The sequence below is a fragment of the Carcharhinus amblyrhynchos genome, chromosome 22 (genome assembly GCF_965287045.1).
Source record: "Carcharhinus amblyrhynchos chromosome 22, sCarAmb.v2.hapA, whole genome shotgun sequence".
Lineage (NCBI taxonomy): Eukaryota > Metazoa > Chordata > Chondrichthyes > Carcharhiniformes > Carcharhinidae > Carcharhinus > Carcharhinus amblyrhynchos.
Genome location: NC_137345.1, coordinates 11,297,542 through 11,316,901, shown reverse-complemented (window position 1 = coordinate 11,316,901; position 19,360 = coordinate 11,297,542). Strand labels below are relative to the sequence as shown.

Genomic DNA, 19,360 nt, shown 5'->3' with positions numbered 1-19,360 from the left:
GTTTTCGGTTTCCACTCTAAACTCCATTCCGTAGTTACAGACTCCGTCCATCTCATGAACAACTGTCTAAGATTAAACCAGTCTATTTATAACCTTGGTGTCATGCTTGCTCCTGAAATCAGCTTCCGCATTCCTATTTGTACTATCTCTAACGCTGTCTGTTTCCACTGACGTACGTCATCTGAATTCACCCCTTGCTCAGCTCATCTGCTGCTGAAACACTCATTTATGCTTTCATTACCTCTATACTCCTATATTTCAACATGCGCCTGACTGATCTCCTACATTCTACCCTCTGTAAACTTGAGATCATTCTGCTGTCTTTGTCTTAACTTGCACCAAGTCCTGCTTCACAGTCACCCCTTTACTCACTCATCTGCATTGGCTGCTGGTCAAATAATGTCTTGATTTTAACACTTGTACCATTCTTTTCAAATCTCTCCTTGGCTTTGCCCCTTCATATCTCTGAAACCTCCAAAGCCACAACCCTCTGAGATATCTACACTCCTCTAGTTCTGGCTTCTTCTGAATTCCCAAGTTTTAATTGCTGCACCACTGGCAGCAAGCTGTGAAATATCTTCCCTGCACATCTCCACTTCATTTTCCTCCCTTAAGGCGCTCCTTGAAGCTTACTGCTTTGACTAAGCTTTTGATCATCTGATCTAGTATCTATTTATCTGGCTCAATGTCATACTTTGTCCTCTAATATTCTGTGAAGCATCTTGGGACATTTCATTATGTCAAGGGCACTACTGTTGTCATTTCAATCTTTGTAAATACTGAATGCCTTGGATAATTTTCGACTGCTGGGCCAGTTCTAATATCTTCAAGTATTAATATGCCCTTACCGACATCCAAAGAGGTTTTATGCTGCTAAGTCGGAAGCTCCAGGTTCAAGTCCTACCTCAGGGCTTGATGACCAAGGAATAGTGCAGTCAAAACAGGTAGTGAGAATGGGAATCAGCCATGTGATGAAAACAATGTTGGAGCCTTAATCATCACTATCAATAACTTCAAACTACACTGTGCACATAGAAGTGCATATTGCTCTAGCAATTCTGACTTTGAGTGAACTGTAATACGCCATCACTACTGACATCCAAGACAAGAAATTTCATTGCCTATATTTCAGATCCATAACTTTTAAGGGACAGCACAGTGGTTAGCACTGCTGCCTCGCAGCTTCAGGGACCTGGGTTCGATTCCTGGCTTGGGTGACTGTGGGGGAAACCGGTCACTGTCTGTGTGAAGTTTGCATATTCTCCCTGTGTCTACGTGGATTTTCTCTGGCTGCTCCGGTTTCCTGCCACAGCCCAAAAATATGCAGGTTAGATTGATTGGCCCTGCTAAATTGCCCTTTAGTGTTCCGGAACGTACAAGTTACAGGGATTAGCAGGGTAGATGTGTGGTGTTATGGGGACAGGGCCTGGGTGAGACAGTTGCCGGTGCAGACTCAATAGGCCGAATGGCTCCTTCTGCCCTGTAAGGATTCTATGACTCGATGAAATTGGGATGCTTTTAGAGTTATTTTCATATTTCATTAGATTGTGACACTTAGTTTTTTTAATTTGGAGTTTGCATCCCTTTTAGGATGATGTAGAGTGTGATAGTATCTTGATAATGTTGCTGGACTGAAATTGAATGATTGTAGAAAAACCCAATCGCCACCAAATCTGCTATCCTTACTTAACCTCGCCTATACGTGACTCCACTCCTGTTCTTGATAAAAACAGAAAATGATAGAAATATTCAGAAGATCAGGTAACATCTGTGGAGTGAAAACAGAATTAACATCTCAGGTTCTTAACATTTTGTCAGAAACTTTCATGGTGATAGGTTAGCGACCTGCAAAGTTATCCCTGTTTCTCTCTACAGATGCTGCCTGACCAGCTAAGCATTTGCAACATTTTCTGTTTATATTTCAGATTTTGCTATTGGATGGCTCTGAAGTGCTGTAGCAAACAAGTCAGTTGTATCAAATTGCTATGTTACAGTGGTTCAAGTAGCAGGACTACAACAGCCTTCTCGATGGCTAACGTGGATGGGCAACAAATGGTGCCTTGCCAGTGACATCCACATCCCCGCAATGCAGTTTTAAAAATAGCCAAGCTGCCCTTCTGCCTCAGTACTTCATTTTTATTTGATGAAGTGCTGCATGCTTGATGGAAGAGACACAGTGAAGATGAATGTCCTGTTATCTTCTGATGGCTATTAAGTGGAGACTATGTTATCGCTCAAGCTCAAGTGTAAAAGCTCTATTACTTACTTGGATTGCAGGCCTGATATGTGACAAAAAAACAGGTGTGTGGCAGAGGATATGTTTAAAAATACTGGCAGGCTTTTAAATTTCTCTCAACACCCCTGAAGGACAAAGCACCAAGAATAGGAACTAAATGATGGATCATATCAACATTAACAGCATATTTCCTTGACTGAGTTGATATTCTAGTAGGCTGCTTTCCTGTTTCCTTCTTGGTAACCAATCTGTAAAAAAATGGATTTAAAGGGGCCTTTGTGTCACCATCTGTAGATTTGTGGTTTAACTGAATTTGGTAACCAAACACCTGGTAAATGAATGGCATAAAATCCACATCTTACTATTTCATGCTTTCATGCATGGTTGTGGCCGTAATCTGCATAACAGGTTTGAGGTTCTTGCTTCCAGGCTGGACGAGAACGAGGCAGGTGAGGTTGGTGAGCGAACTGCACACGGTACAGTGCTGCAGCAGGACATAGGCAATGAGAAAGGGAAAAGGAACGTAGTAGTGATTGGGGATAGTGGGGTGAAGGGTATTGACACTGTCCTTTGTCACAATGACAAAGTGCACAGAAGGGTGTGTTGTCTGCCTGGTGCTCGGGTCCGGGATGTCGCAGCTGGGCTGCAGAGGAACCTGGAGTGGGAGGGTGAGAATCCGGTCGCTGTGGTTCATGTGGGTGTCGGCGACGTAAGCAAAATGCAGACTGAGGATCTGGGGAGGGAGTATGAAAAGCTGGGAATGGAATTAAAAAGTAGAACCGACAAGGTGGTTATCTCTGGGCTACTGCCTGAACCGTGTGCAGATGGGCGTAGGGTTGACAGGATTAAGGAAGTGAATGGGTGGCTCAGGGATTGGTGTGGGAGGAATGGGTTTGAATTTATGGGGCATTGGCACCAGTATTGGGGTAGGTGGACCTGTTCGGGCGGGATGGGGTTGGTCTGAACCGTGCTGGGACCAGAGTGCTGGCGAATCGAGCAAAGAGGACTGTAGACAGGGCTTTAAACTAATTAGGGGGGGGGAGGGTGCGAGGGTAGGTGACCTTACGAGGTCTAAAGTTAAGGAGTGTACATGTAAGGGAAGAGGCTGAGGATGTCCCAATAATAGAGGGAGTAGGGGGCGTGAGTATAGTTGGTGGTGTTGCGGCAAATAGGGTCCAGGTGAAGGCTGGGATGAAAGCACTTTATCTGAATGCACGAAGCATTCGGAATAAAGTGGATGAGCTGACGGCGCAGATCGACACAAATGGATACGATCTGGTGGCCATTACAGAGACGTGGCTGCAGGGTGACAGGGACTGGGAGCTGAATGTACAGGGCTATCAAGTGTTTAGGAAGGATAGGCAGGAGGGAAAAGGGGGGGGCGTAGCTCTGCTGATTAAGGATAGCATCACGGTGGTAGCAAGGGATGATATTGGAGCCAAGGAGCAGAGGGTGGAATCGTTGTGGGTGGAGATTAGGAACAGCAAAGGGAGGAAGACGCTGGTGGGTGTCGTCTATAGGCCCCCGAATAATGATCTGGAGATGGGGCAGGCTGTTAACGCGCAAATAAGTGCGGCGTGCAGGAATGGGACGGCCGTAGTTATGGGGGATTTCAATCTGCATATTGATTGGTCGACCCATGTTGGACGTGGGGGGCTCGAGGAAGAGTTCTTGGAATGCTGCCAGGATAGTTTCCTCGAACAGTGTGTGTTGGAGCCGACGAGGGAGCGAGCTATCTTGGATCTGGTGCTATGTAATGAAGCGGGTAGAATTAGGGACCTTGTGGTGAAGGATCCTCTTGGGGAGAGTGATCATTGTATGGTGGAGTTTCTGGTGCAGATGGAGGAGGAGAAAGTGGGTTCCCGGACACGCGTCCTTTGTTTGAATAGAGGGGAGTACGGTAGGATGAGAGAAGAATTGGCGAATGTGGACTGGGAGAGCGTGTTGGAGGGAGGGTCTGTTGAGGAGCAATGGAGGATCTTTAAGGAGATCTTTCTTGGTGCTCAACGGAAATTTATTCCGATGGTCAAAAAGGATAGTAGGAGGAGAGGTAATAAGCCGTGGATAACGAAGGAGGTGAAGGAAAGTGTTAAACTAAAAGCGGAGGAATTTAGAGTAGCTAAGAGTAGTGGGCGAGAAGAGGATTGGGAGAGTTTTAAATGTCAACAAAGATTGACAAAGAAGTTGATAAGGAAGGGTAGGAGAAACTATGAAGTTGGGCTAGCACTTAATATAAAAAAGGATAGCAAGAGTTTTTATAAATATATAAAAAGGAAGAGGCTGGCTAGGGTGAATGTTGGTCCTTCAGAGGATGAGAAAGGGGACCTAGTGGTAGGGGATGGGGATATGGCTAAGGTATTGAATAACTTTTTTTTGTTTCTGTCTTCACGGAGGAGGACGTGAATAATTTGCCGGGTGTTAGCGATGGAAAGGTGGTAGGACTGGAGGGTCTTAATGACATTACTGTTACTAGAAAGGCGGTGCTCGACAGACTGGAAGGGCTGATTGTGGACAAGTCCCCAGGACCGGATGGAATGCATCCGAGGGTTCTGAAAGAAATGGCGGAGGTGATAGTGGATGCCTTGGTGGTTATTTTCCAAACGTCGCTGGATTCCGGGGAAGTGCCGGATGATTGGAAAACGGCTAATGTTACGCCGTTGTTTAAGAAGGGTGCCAGGCAAAAGGCGGGGAATTATAGGCCGGTTAGTTTAACGTCTGCGGTAGGTAAAATGTTAGAATCTGTCATTAAGGAGGAAATTGCGAGGCATCTTGAAGGGAATTGCTTGATAGAGCAGACGCAGCACGGTTTCATTAAAGGGAAGTCGTGTCTGACAAATTTACTGGAGTTCTATGAGGATGTGTCTAGGGCGGTGGATAGAGGAGAGCCGGTGGATGTGGTCTTTCTAGATTTTCAGAAGGCGTTTGACAAAGTGCCTCACAAGAGGTTATTGCAGAAGATCGAGGGACATGGAGTTGGGGGTAGGGTGTTAGCGTGGTTAGAGGATTGGTTGTCAAATAGGAGGCAGAGAGTGGGGGTCAGCGGGTGCTATTCAGATTGGCGGATGGTGACTAGTGGAGTGCCCCAGGGGTCGGTGCTGGGGCCTCAGCTTTTTACCATTTATATAGATGATCTGGAGGAGGGAACCGAGTGTAGAGTGTCGAAATTTGCTGATGACACCAAGATTGGTGGAACGGTAAATTGTGCGGAGGGTGTGGAGAGTCTACAGAAGGATCTAGATAGGCTGGGCGAATGGGCCAGGAAATGGCAAATGGAATTTAATGTTGGCAAGTGTGAGGTGGTCCACTTTGGTAGGAAGAATGGTAGGAAGGACGATTACTTACGGGGCGAAAAACTGCAGCAGGCGACAGTGCAGAGGGACCTCGGGGTCCTTGTGCATGAGTCGCAAAAACCCAGCTTGCAGGTGCAACAGGTGGTCAGGAAGGCGAATGGGATGCTGGCCTTCATAGCGAGGGGGATTGAATATAAAAGTAGGGAGGTCTTGCTGCAGCTGTATAGGGCATTGGTGAGGCCGCAACTGGAGTACTGTGTGCATTTTTGGGCGCCGCACCTGCGCAAAGATATTTTGGCCTTGGAGGGAGTGCAGAGGAGGTTTACTAGGCTGATACCGGAGTTGAGGGGGTTGAGCTATGAGGAGAGGCTGAATAAACTGGGCTTGTACTCATTAGAGTTTAGAAGAATGAGAGGAGATCTCATTGAGACGTATAAGATGATGAATGGGATGGATAGGATGGAGGTGGAAAGACTCTTCCCGCTCAAAAAAAGACAGTAGGACTAGGGGGCACAGCCTCAAGATAAAAGGGGGGCAGTTTAGAACGGAGTTGAAGAGGAACTTCTTCACTCAAAGGGTGGTGAATCTCTGGAATTCTCTGCCCGTTGAAGTGGTGGAGGCTGCCTCGCTAAATATTTTTAAAACGCGGGTTGATGGGTTTTTGATAGGAGAGGGGATTAAGGGTTATGGGGAGAGGGCAGGAAAGTGGAACTGAGCAGCGACAGATCAGCCATGATCTTATTGAATGGCGGGGCAGGCTCGAAGGGCTGGATGGCCTACTCCTGCTCCTATTTCTTATGTTCTTATGTAACCGGTTTCAACAAGCGTCAATATAATTGTGAACCAGAGGATAATTTGCTATTTTGTTTTCATTTGGAGATCCCCAAGATGGTTCCAACTATGTGTTTTCATTCGCATAAAGCTGATCATTTATTTCATCCCTAGGAAGAGCAGGTTATTCACAGGGATCCTGTGTAACATCATGTAAGTAATTCCCCTATCAATTGACGGTAGGATTGCATCAATAGCAACCTTTAGCTGTGTCCTCTCAGTTATAGTGGAATAATGATTGGAGAAATGTAGATCTAAGCACAAAGCAACAAATATTATCTTTGATCACCTTGGTGGGAAATTTGTCCCCATCACCAAACCACAGTAGTTACACTACATGCATCTACTAGTGTTCCTATTGAGCCAGCTGCTTGGAGTTGGCTCATTGTGGTCCTAACTTTTAAATATGTGCGTGGCAGAATAATTTGTAAATGAACCTGGTGTCTGAGCTTAGATCTGTTTGTTTAGGTCAACAGAACTGGACCTACCTTGCCCAGATCTTCAAGAGTTCACTGCAGATATGAACGTTTTAATGGCCTTAATAATTAATGGACCAGTGTAAGTATAAATTAATTTGAGTGCTGTAGTATTCATTGACCTTTACTTTTGACAACACCCAGTTCTAACTCAGCACTGCTTTGTTATACCACACCCAACCGTACATCACCACTGTCTCCATTGAACTGTGTTGCTTTGTTGACAAAATTGTAAAATGTGTGGTTATTGTAATTTGCTTCTTTTTTGTGTAGCTGAGCGACATTACTCCTATGGTACAAGTTAGAATTTTATTTTGACGAGAAACTTACAATGGGAACCAAATATTTCAAGTACGTTACTTTAATAGGACTGATTTTATTCTTGTAGGTTATGTGACTAGATGAGCAGTTAGCAGAACTATTTTCTTTTTGACTCAACAGGAAATCCTTCTGCTATCGACGGCTGCAGTATCTGAGTTCTAAGTTCCAGATGCATGTTTTACTGAATGAAATGAAGGAGCTGGCTGCTCAGAAGAAAGTACCACATCGAGACTTCTACAATATTCGTAAGGTAGGAAGACCTGAGAACGTGCGTTTTACTCTCACTCTCATATTTTACACTTACTGCGCTCCAGTATTTGTGACTTCCCTCTTGGTATCTTTTATCCTCACTATAACAGCTTCTTTGTGAAATAAACTGGTTATGACATTGAGCACAGCCTGACTGTCATGATAATCTCCCAATGTTGGTCATGCGCTGCAAGCAGTGTACTGAAAACCTGCATCTAGGATCATTTCTGTAAGAGAGGTTTTAGTTATCAATAAAAATCTCTTTAGGACTATATTTATTGCTGCTTGCAAGGATGTTTTGTAAGTAGTGCAACTTAAATGAACGCGTTGTTGCTAGGAGTACATCTAGCAAACAAGCGATAAGAATAACCATACGGCATGGTAGCACAGTTGCTAACACTGCTGCTTCACAGCTCCAGGGACCTGGGTTCGATTCCGGGCTTAGGTCGCTGTGTGGAGTTTGCACATTCTCCTTGTGTCTATGTGGGTTTTCTCTGGGTGCTCCAGTTTCCTTCCACAGTCCAAAGATGTGCGGGTTAGGTTGATTGGCCATGCTAAAATTGCCCCTTAGTGTCCTGAGATGTGTAGGTTAGAGGGATTACTGGGTAAAAATATGTAAGGATATGTGGGTAGGGCCTGGGTGGGATTGTGATCGGTGCAGGCTCGATGGCCGAATGGCTTCTTTCTGTGCTGTAGGGTTTTCATGATTCTAGAATTCCTGCAGTGCAGAAAGAGGTCATTTGGTCCATTTGAGTCACAATGCGTGAAAGCCATGGCTCAATTGATGTAGCACTCTCACTCTGATTCACAATATGCCTGATCAAATTCCACTCCAGGGCACAACACCAAAAATCAAGGCTGGCACGCAAGTGCAGTGCAGAGGGAGCACTGCACTGTCAGAGGATTGCCATCTATCAAATGAAACGTTAAACCGTGATCCTATCTGCCAGTTTGGATCAATGTAAAAGATTCCATGACACTATTTTTGAAGGGCAGGGGAGTCATCTCCATTCCTGATCAATATTTATCCCTCCATCAATGCTGCAAAAAAAACGATGATCAAGTTATTATCACATGGCCGTTTGCAGGAGTTTTCTCTGTGCTAATTGGTTGCTGTGTTTACTACATTATGGCAGCCACTACATTTCAAAAAGTACTTCGTTAGCTGTAAAGTGACTTGAGATGCCTGATGGTCATGAAAAGCGATATATAAATGCAAGCCATGCTTTCTTTTATTCTTGAATGAGTTAAGCAATATTGGGCCTCATACTAACTAATCTTCATGCAATATGATTTCATTTAAATTTTCTAAATTTAATGATTTATTCAAATTGTTAAGTAATTTTTTTTATTGCTAAAAGTGAGTGAACTCTCAGGAGTAGACCATTAAGAGAAATAATTGAACTTAACATTGCTTAATAAGCATGAACTCTATACTGATGGGGAAGAATACTCAACAGTTAAACGCATCACCACTCAGCTACCCTATCCAATTTCACCATGTGTTCTGTGCAGCATTGTAAAAGTGGTGCGGAAGCAGGGTCAATATATAGCACACTGTTCAAAAATACCTTGGGTTCTTTTTGGTACTTAATAGAAACAAAGAAGATAGGAGCAGGAGGACGCTATTTGGCCCTTCGAGCCTGCCTTGCCGTTTATCACGGTCTTGGCTGATCATGCAACTCAATTGCTTAATCCTGCTTTCTCCCCATAACTTTTGATCCCCAATAGAATGCATAATGCATATAAGAATGTTTGTGCGAGGAAATGGAACACATTGGGCTGGATTTTCTGTGCCCCCTGCGCTGACAGAGGCAGCCTGCCGTTAGCTGATGGCGAGATTTTCTGATGCCACTGCTGCCAATGGGGTTTCTCATTCTACACACTCCCTTGCAACCTGCAGCGGGGTTGCGCTGTCAGTGAGATTGGAAAGTCCCGTTGGCAAGAACGGCCAGAAAATCTAGCCATTGTATTTCAGTAGATGAATGAACCACTCTTAGGTCAGGTATAATCTAGCTAATGCAAAGAAATGAAATTGAGGTTTTATTCCTCTGGAATTTTGTAATGTTCCTCCTATCCCAGGATGTCATAATCTTAATTTGCTATACTTTCAAGAATTAAGTTTCTTCCTTGCAATAGAAGATTTTTTTTTTATTGCTTTTACATTCATAACTCAGGTACATTTATCAGGATTTCAGTCATTGGTCAGCTAACATTGTGCCTTCCTCTGTGAGCATTTTGTTGATCTACAATACTTCGAAATGGTAGCCCAGAAAGTATAAAGCCCAGTACCAAAAATTGAAACCACTGGTGATGGTGGTGAAGGTGAAGGGTAGAGAAGCAAATCTTTGTTACAATTTATTCACATGGGTGTCCAATTTATTTCTCTTAAGATGTCTTGAGAATAGAACTTAGAACCTAGTTAAGAGTCAACCAGATTGCTGCGGTCTTGACCACATGTTGGCCAAACTAGATAAGCAGCAGATTTTCTTCCTTTTAAAAGAAACCACCATCGAGTAACTAATTAATTAGTGTTCAGTATACATTGTAGGCCAACACTTCATAGAATCTTTCAGTGCTGGAGGTTGCCATTCAGCCCATTGAGTCTGCACTGACCACAATCTCATCCATGCCCTAACCCCATAACCGCATGGGGCTGTGAGGCAGCAGTGCTAACCACAATACCACCGAGCTGCCCAACACTTGTTGAAAATGAAATGAAGCTCTCTCTTACCTCATTTAATGTTGTTGCTTAAAGTGTTTTTTTTAACTCTTTCATGGGATGTGGGCATTGCTGACAAGGCCAGCATTTATTGCTCATCTGTAATAGCCCAGAGGGTAGATTGCAGTGGGTCTGGAATCACATGTAGGCCAAACCATGTAAGGTCAGCAGACTTTCTCCCTAAAGGGCATTAGTGAACCAGATGAGCTTTTACAAAATCCATGATGGGTTCAGTTTCGGATTGATTAATTAATTGAATTTAAGTTCCACCAGCTAGTGTGGTGGGATTTAAATTCATGTCTGCAGAGCATTAACCTGAACCTCTGGCCGACTAGTCACTACCACCACTACACCCAAATCGTGACAGGAATTCTGATTACTTCTGTGCGCACTGGATTTAAACCTGGGGGCTTTGAGTGCTGATTCACAGTGCTACCCAATAATTTTTGAAGTAGCTGTTAATTGCCTGCTTTCCCTCCCCCACTCCCCAATTTTTTTTTAAAAATTGGCAATGTTGTTCAACAAAATGCTTCTGTCTGTGGACAATGTCAATTGGACAATGACTGGATCTTGGGGGATGTGTCAGAGTTCTAAATAAAGGAACTGTTGTTCCTACATCATTGAAAAAAAGTTATATTTATTGTACATCACTGTGCTCTTTGGGTAGGGGCAACATGATGTTTCAGAGCAATTAAAATTTAGTTACATTTTAAGTTTATAATATCCAGGCCATTTTCTTTTTTAGGGGAAAAAAGCCTGAACCCAAATTCTGTGGATCACAAAGTTGAGAATCAGATTACAACATAGTCTCCTTATGTCTCTGTTTTCCTTGTATCTGATCCAGTAATTCAATACAATCCAGTTCATTTCAGGAGACTAATTTTGTGGTTCCTGATGTGCAAATAGAAAATCTGTGCAGAACAGAAGGGGGAAAAAAATCTTCAAAATTTAGCTGGTCAATATAAGCATGGCTTTTGCTTTTATTAAATTTGATTTATTGGGTGGGATTTTCTGGCTGTGCTTGCCCCAAGACTGGAAAATCCTGCCCGAGATCAACAGACTTTTGCATGGTGGTTTCCTCCCGCCCGCTACAATTCCTGTTGTGGGTGGGACGGGAAAATTTCACCCATTGTGTAATTCAATTTGAACATTTTTATAGAAAATTGAGGAAGATTCTTGAAGACGATCAACTATTCCAAAATAACTAATGAAAAACACCATCACAATATTCTCCACTTTGTAGAAAATGCTGCAGTGTTTTTATGTTTTCAGCTATGATGGTTTAAAATTAGCATTAGCCAGACTCCAGTTTACTCAGTCATGCAAATGTCTGCTCTAAACAGCTAGATTAAAAAAACAATGCAAATTGTGAGGATTTCTGTGGCTTTGTTTGTAACCTGTTCCCTTAACCAACAGGTTGATACCCACATTCACGCATCATCCTGCATGAACCAGAAACATCTACTTCGTTTTATCAAGCGTTCAATGAAGAAGAACCCAGATGAAATTATTCATATAGAAAACGGAAAAGGACAGACTCTGAAGGATGTCTTTGAGAGCATGAACCTCACGGCGTACGATCTCAGTGTGGACACATTAGATGTGCACGCGGTACGCACAGAATTTAGTTTGCAAGAGGCAGTAAAACACGCCTGTCACATACATTGCTTCTAGTTTATTCTCCCAATATTTAATGGGATTTAAACAATACTTAGTCCCACTTTTATAGTTCATAGTTATGTCTGGATCAGTCAGGTTTTCTTCTGTGGTTTAATTGGTAAACCAACATATACCACAGCTTGAGAGGAACTTGTGTTTGCCCTGTGATTCCCCACTTGGATTGAAAGAAAAGGGGGAGGGAAAATCAATGAGCAACTAACAAAATATTTGCTGTTGTCCTAGTACAAGAAAATGACTGACTCATACTTTTAAAACATCTAAGGCATTTAAAACTAAATTACATGTTGAATCTCTGCAGCTGTACAAGTACTTTATTTTGTTTGTTGCCAAGATGAAGTATTTGGGGAGCTGAAGTTGAACTGAGCAACTTCCTGTGTGTTGCAATTAAGTAGAGTGCATTTTTCTGGTGTACGATGCAACCCTTTGCCTGAGCGCAAGAAAATTAATTTGGTTAATGGTCTTTCTTTTATCTTTAAATTCCCATCAGTAACACAAAAACAAGGACAGAGGTCCTTTCTCAGATTATGGTTTTGCTCCAAAATTAAGTAATGTTACTGTAAACAAAGAGTTTGTTTTTTGAGAGCGTTTGTCATTTTCTTTTCCCCAAAGATCCTGACGCTTACTAAGAAACGGTTGCACAGACACCCTGTGGTACCATTCCAAGTGGTGAAATGACACACAAGCATCTGGGAATAATGGACAGAATAGGACCAGGTCTGTCAAGCTTGTCCTACGTATGATGCCTGGAATATCATGAGTAGACACTTCCTTTGGCAGAGCCTTCATTCTGCCATCATGTAATCTCTTGGGGCCCTTCTCTGTGATGCTTTCTCTGTCTGGGCACAATCTGAGACAGCTCCCACTTGGGAATCTAACATCTATCCTGTTTTTATGTTTGCGTAGTCTGCACATCCTTGGTTCTCCACAAGCTGCCTAACAAAATATAGGTATACAAAGCAATCCTTTCTTTATCTTGTACTCCTCTAACTGACCAATTCTTAAGTTGGTGATGCTGTAAAGTAAATAGACCCAGCTCTTTATGCCTGTCTGAATAATTAAGGTTCTTTTAAGCTGGGAATCTCTATTGTAGCTCTCTTCTTAACCTTTTTCCAAGGTCAACATATCAGCCACCATCCGAGGAGATTAAGCTGTGAGCAGTTCTCCAATTACTCATGTACTGACAAATGGTCTCCTTTGATTTGATAGTAAATGCATTGTGGCTAAGCCTGATCCTGCTTGTGGTTAACATTCACACCTGTACACTTTGTTATATGGTTTACTGGCTAGACATCTAAAACGGAAGCCTTGGCTGTTTTCTTTCCATCTTCCCTAACTCATGGGGAATGTAACTGATGATTCAACAGATTTCCCAGTTACATGAGAACATAAGAACATAAGAAATAGGAGCAGGAGTAGGCCATCTAGCCCTTCGAGCCTGCCCCGCCATTCAATAAGATCATGGCTGATCTGTCGTGGCTCAGTTCCACATTCCCGCCCTCTCCCCATAACCCTTAACCCCCTCTCTTATCAAAAAGCCATCAACCCGCGTCTTAAAAATATTTAGCGAGGTAGCCTCCACCACTTCAACGGGCAGAGAATTCCAGAGATTCACCACCCTTTGAGTGAAGAAGTTCTTCCTCAACTCTGTTCTGAACCCCCCCCCCCCCCCCCCTTATCTTGAGGCTGTGCCCCCTAGTCCTACTGTCCTTTCTGAGCGGGAAGAGTCTCTCCACCTCTATCCTATCCATCCTATTCATCATCTTATATGTCTCAATGAGATCTCCCCTCATTCTTCTAAACTCTAACGAGTACAAGCCTAGTTTATTCAGCCTCTCCTCATAGCTCAACCCCCTCAACTCTGGCATCAGCCTAGTAAACCTCCTCTGCACTCCCTCCAAGGCCAAAATATCCTTGCGTAAGTACGGCGCTCAAAACTGCACACAGTACTCCAGCTGCGGCCTCACCAATGCCCTATACAGCCGCAGCAAGACGTCCCTACTTTTATATTCAATCCCCCTCGCTATGAAGGCCAGCATCCCATTAGCCTTCCTGACCACCTGCTGCACCTGCAAGCTGGGTGAAATTAGCTAACTTCTCACACACCATGGAGTGAACCTGGAACGTTCACTTTGTACTTTCACATCATCCATTTTACCCACCTAAGTCTTTGAGATAAGCTTTAATTCTTATGAGCAGTTTAAAGTTAATTCCCCATCTAGATTGTAAATGGCATACTTTTCTTTAAATTCTGGCAGGATTTGGATTCTCTGTGAAAAGTGGAGGGGACTCGAACCTCAGTACTTTGAATAGTAAGTACATATCCCTAGATGTGTTCCTGGGTTTTTTTTACTTTAATCATATTTTAAATTTATCTGAGGAGTGACTCCTCCAAGGGGAAAAAAATCCCAGCTGGAACTGTGGGAGGTTGGGAGAGAAGAAAGAGCATCCATGGCGGATCTCAGGAAAGAGTAATCATACTAAGGCTATTGGTAGGTGACCTCTTGTAATGGGATCCCTTAGGCCTACAGAGCCTAGTGTGTTCATTCTAATTGTGATGAATACAAGATTTGGTGGAAAAGCCAAATTAATGGATCAATGGGATTAGTATTCACAAAAAAAACCTGTGTCACATCTAAGGGTAAGTACTTGGCATTCAGAATATTGACCCTTAGTCTTTGCTTCTCCTTTGAAATTTCAGTGTTCAAAATGTCATTGTTATGAGCTAAAAGATGAAAATTCCAATTTTACTGTCAAAATATGTGTTGCCCTTTTGTTCTAATTGAAATGATCTGCTGATATTACACATCAACATCATTTATCTCCTTTTCCACTGCCTGTTTGTTTAACTGCCTCATTGAGTAAAACATTTCCAATAAGATCTTGGATATTCACCCATTTCTGGTCTAAAATACAAGGCACGGTTCAAAATTTTAAAATCTTTAGTACTTTTTTTAACATACGCCCTATCTGTAGCAGTGGTATCTTAAATGTTCGCCTTGAGCCGTAATTAATCATAATTTATCTTTGAGCTGATTGTGCTGGTTAGTGTAGAGGGTGAGTAATTGCTATATGTTAACTTTTCCCTTCAATATAATTATGATCTATGGGGTGCGAATAAAAAAACTTCAACCTATTTTTATCACCCTTTCTCCCTGCTTCCTGTCCCATTGTTTCAATTGTTTTTGAATTCCTTTTATTTTCAGTCCCCTTGACCACATTTGCTTTTTGTTATTTTGTCCAATTGTTTTCCTCTTCATCCCACTCTGCTTCATTGCTGCTTGATTTGTGGCTCAATGGGACAAGTCAGTTTACATTTTGAAGCACACTTAATGCCATGTAGTGATTGGAGGTGAATAAGCATGAGTGATGCAATTGAAAAATGGCACGCAGTGATTGAGTTTGTAAAAGAAAAGGTAATGGAAAAATGGAGGAGGTTGACTGTTGGTTATCAGTTTGGAATCTGTTGTGCCAACAAATTTTTGTGTATCATACTCCTTTTTGGACTGAAGATAATTGGTACCAAACAGAAGTCAGCTGTGGGTGCTATCCCTAATGGCTGAAACAGAACAAGAAAATCAAAACATAAAGCAACCTGCTGCAATATTTAGAATCGATACGTGAATACAGCGCTGTGGTATTTGCTTTAGATTATTCTTTTCCCCACATTATAGATTTTTAACATGGATGCAGCACTGATAATCCTGCTGGTTATTTACTTAGCTCTGGAACTCTGCTCCTGAATTATTTGGTGTATAATTTCTCATTGCATTAGATATCTGTAAAACTTTTAATTTGGTCTGGCAATGTGCATTTTTTTTCATAAAAGCTCATGATCTATTCACACCACCTGAAGGATCTGGAGACTTTGGAGGGGGTACAGAAAACATATACCAAGATGTTCCTGGCTTGGAGGGTATTAGCAATGAGAAGAGATTGCAAGGACAGGTTTGTTTTCACTTGAACGTCAGAGGCTGAGGGGTGACCTGAGAGAAATTTATAAAATTGAGAGGCACGGATAGAATGGATAGTCAAGAGTCTTTTTCCCAGTGTGGAAATGTCAATTGCTAAGGAACACAGGTTTAAGGTAAAAGAGAAAAAATTTAAAGGAGGTGTGAGAGGCATCTCGTGGGTTTTTTAACACAGAATGTGGTAAGTGCTTGGAATGCACTGCCAGAGGAGGTGGTAGAAGCAGATACAATAGCAAAGTTTAATAGGCATCTAGATATACATGAATAGATGGACCGTGCAGAGGCAAAAGGCCTTTAGTTTAGAAATGCATCATATGACAGTGCAGACTTGATGGGCTGAAGGGTCTGTTCCTGTGCTGTGTATGTTCTTTGTTATTTGATGCCCATGGCTGTTTTAAGCATGCTCTTTAATGTTCTGGCATTTCTCTCTTGTTCCAGTAGACATAATTCAAGAAAAAAATTATTTCTCTGATACCTAACCTCGAATCTCTTTCACAATCTATCTGTTTTTTGACTGGTTTATCAATATCAATTTAGTTAATGAACTTAATTCACTTTGAGCTCCAAACTTGCCATTCCTCACTCATTTCCTTCTCAAATTAACAGCATTTTGAAATAATGAGTCATCTCATTCTGTCTCCATCTCACTTTCTCCCAGAACCAGCAAATTAAGTATTCTTTCCCTTCTACTTATAATGTTAAAACTTGAAGGCTTCAAATCAATTACCTACTTATTTCAGAATTGGGAGGGGGGGATTTTCTGCTCCCATTTTGGGGAGGAACCGCAGAGGGGGGGGAGAATCACACGCGAGCTCCAAAACAACTTTTACACCGACATGACTTCCCTGCTCGGTTGTTCACGCCAATGATATATTAGGAATCCCAACTTTTAAAGTCGGGATCCCCGTTTGCGTCAATTTAACAGTGCATGTGAGGGCTTATAGCTAATAGGCTCCACATGTTAAATCATCCACTCACGTCAGCCTGAGGGCACGCTGACGTAAATCACAAGAAATCCTCCCCACACGCACCTGGTAATCAGAACCTGCTTGGAGGCACACAGGTGAGTACAGCCCCTGGGGGGGGACCGGGTGGTGGGGGGGTGGGGTGGGGGGGGGGGGGCGGCGGGAGAGGGATATTCCCAGGCACAGGTGGGATGTGGGGGGTGGCAGCATTCCATGGGGGAGGTGCTGGAGGCTTTGAGTTGGAGTTTCAAACTTTTTTTTCATATTGAAACCTCTTTTTAAAAACAGTGGCCTGACCTTTGAAAAGCCAAGTTGCTGGTGCGCCTGCCTCACTGGTGTAACATCAGGACTCACCCCTTGAATTCTTTTTGTCAAATATTAAAAATATGGCAGAAAAAGCCAGCAGTTCACCTGGACTGTCAAACATTGCACAGGACATCTACTCAGTTTGCAAAGATCCTGGTTTACAGAATTTTACATTAAAGGTGTAAAACGATACTTAATAAGGTAACTTGTAATTTTCTGAATCTCCCGCAAAAGTCACATTTCATGTTAAGTGATAAATCTTATTTGTAAGTCATTAGTTATTGTAGGATCATCTTTTGTTGACCATTCTCACATTCTTAGCCATCTCCATTATTGTCAGAATGAACAAAGTGACTACTGGATAGTACAGATGCTGTTCAGGTTGGATAACTGATGTGCATTTCTAAAAGCACATGATGCACGAGCTATTTGACATTTTTAGTGTTTCTTTTATCCCTTGGAAATGCATAATAGTCGAAATAAAATTGAACCACCAGGTGGTTTGGTAGTAATCTGACACCCTCGCATACTTTTAAGGGGCTCGGTGAAGCTACAGAGATAGTGGTGGCCTTAGATGGATTTTTGAGGATGGTGCCCTCTTTTCACTTGACTCTGTTAACACATGAGAGGATGGAGAGCCTCTGAAATGGAGGTACATGGGCTCAGTGATTCAGTTTGTTGGAGTACTGATGCCAAGGGCTGTTATGTTAAATGCTCCGTCCTCAAAGTATATGTCTTGTATAATATGCCAGACACATGACATTTTAACTGAACTTAATAACAATCCCAGTACCTCAATCTACTGTATGAATTTTGCCTCTTTTCTTAACTTGTGATTATCTAATTTTGCCCTCCAGGGCTGTCATCCCATTGTCATAATGTCAAACTCTTTGCTACAAAATCCCACAGGGTTGTCATTCCAATTATAACTGAAGAGTTTTAAGAGATACTCAGGGGGATTCTAAAAGTAACAGCTCCTGTGTATATTATGTCTGCTGCAAAGAGGAATGCAGTGGAACAGGGACACTCATCCATTTGGAGAACATTGATTGCACAGGGGAACACAAGGGATCAAAGCAGAGGAAACTAACAAACCATGAAGAAATGGATCAGAGAAGAGGAATCTAATTAACAAAACAGTGAAAAAATTGAGATGGAACAAGTTCAGTATAGACCAAAAAAAGTTAATCTATACAGCAGGATTAATGTGCTACAGCTCTTGTGGTTTTGATATGCTTCCCATCCCTGTTTGTAAAGTAATTAGTACTAAAATATTGAGCTCTGTAAATACCTCAGCCTGGCTCACCATTTATCTTGTGCATGAACGATCAGTGGTTCTGCTGGAGTGTCTGCTGATTGTTGACATTGTAAAAACTGCCATCAGTCAGATTCTTCCTTCTTTGTTAGTGCTAACAGTGAGCAACAGCTAATAGAACATAGAACACTACAGCACAAATAGGCCCTTCAGCCCACAAGTTGCACCGATCATATCCCTACCTACCAGGCCTATTTGTAACTCTCAATCCCATTGAATCCCATGTATTCATCCAGAAGTCTCTTAAAAGACCCCAGCAAGTTCGCCTCTACCACCACCGACGGCAGCCGATTCCACTCACTCACCACCTTCTGAGTGAAAAACTTACCCCTGACACCTCCTCTGTATGTCTAATGTTGGTGGCTATTATTGTAACTCCACACATTTGGTGAAGCCATTTTATGCCCCCTTTATAAATTTGAGGAATTTCCTCCTTTGCTGAAAAGTGAGGAGAATAAATGTTGAAGAAAATAAATTTGTGGGGGCAAGGTTTTGCTAGAGCAACATATATATAGATTTTCTTGGTGCCAAGATGGACCGACTGACAGTAGATGTTAAGATAGTGTATATTCACTAGTAACTGAGGTTGGGACTGAAGTTAGATCACAAGTCTGGTAACTTCTCAGCCTTTATTTCTGGATATTAAATACTGATAATGAGAAGAAAATAATCGCAAATATAACATTTTTTGGGTGCAGTGGGATTTTAAAAAATCCTACCTTGTCCATATTTCAGAAGTAAAGATGTCTTGCTGTAATTGTATGGAGCCTTGGTGAGACTGCACCTGGATTGTAGTTTGACCTAAGGAAGGATATATTTGCCATAGAGGTGGAGGTTCACAAATCTGGCACGAGGGGTGTGGGAGACACAGTTTCAGAGTAAGGGGCAGGCTATTTAAGACTGAGATGCAGAGGGATTTCTTTATCATTGTGGTGGTGAATCATTGGAATTCTCCACCCCAAAGGCTGTGGAAGCTCGATGATTGAGTGTGTCCAAGACAG

General features: G+C 42.5%; 1 protein-coding gene across 8 annotated transcripts in view; it reads left to right on the top strand.

Annotated features, from left to right (window-relative positions):
• LOC145356891 (AMP deaminase 2-like) overlaps positions 1 to 19,360 on the top strand; it is a 147,188-nt gene that overhangs the window by 96,359 nt on the left and 31,469 nt on the right. For all 8 annotated transcript variants that reach the window (XM_080209866.1, XM_080209867.1, XM_080209864.1 and 5 more), the window contains 3 exons: positions 6,826 to 6,915; positions 7,275 to 7,404; positions 11,542 to 11,736. In XM_080209866.1, coding sequence (XP_080065992.1) covers positions 6,826 to 6,915; positions 7,275 to 7,404; positions 11,542 to 11,736 — 415 coding nt within the window. The remainder of the gene's footprint in view (positions 1 to 6,825; positions 6,916 to 7,274; positions 7,405 to 11,541; positions 11,737 to 19,360) is intronic.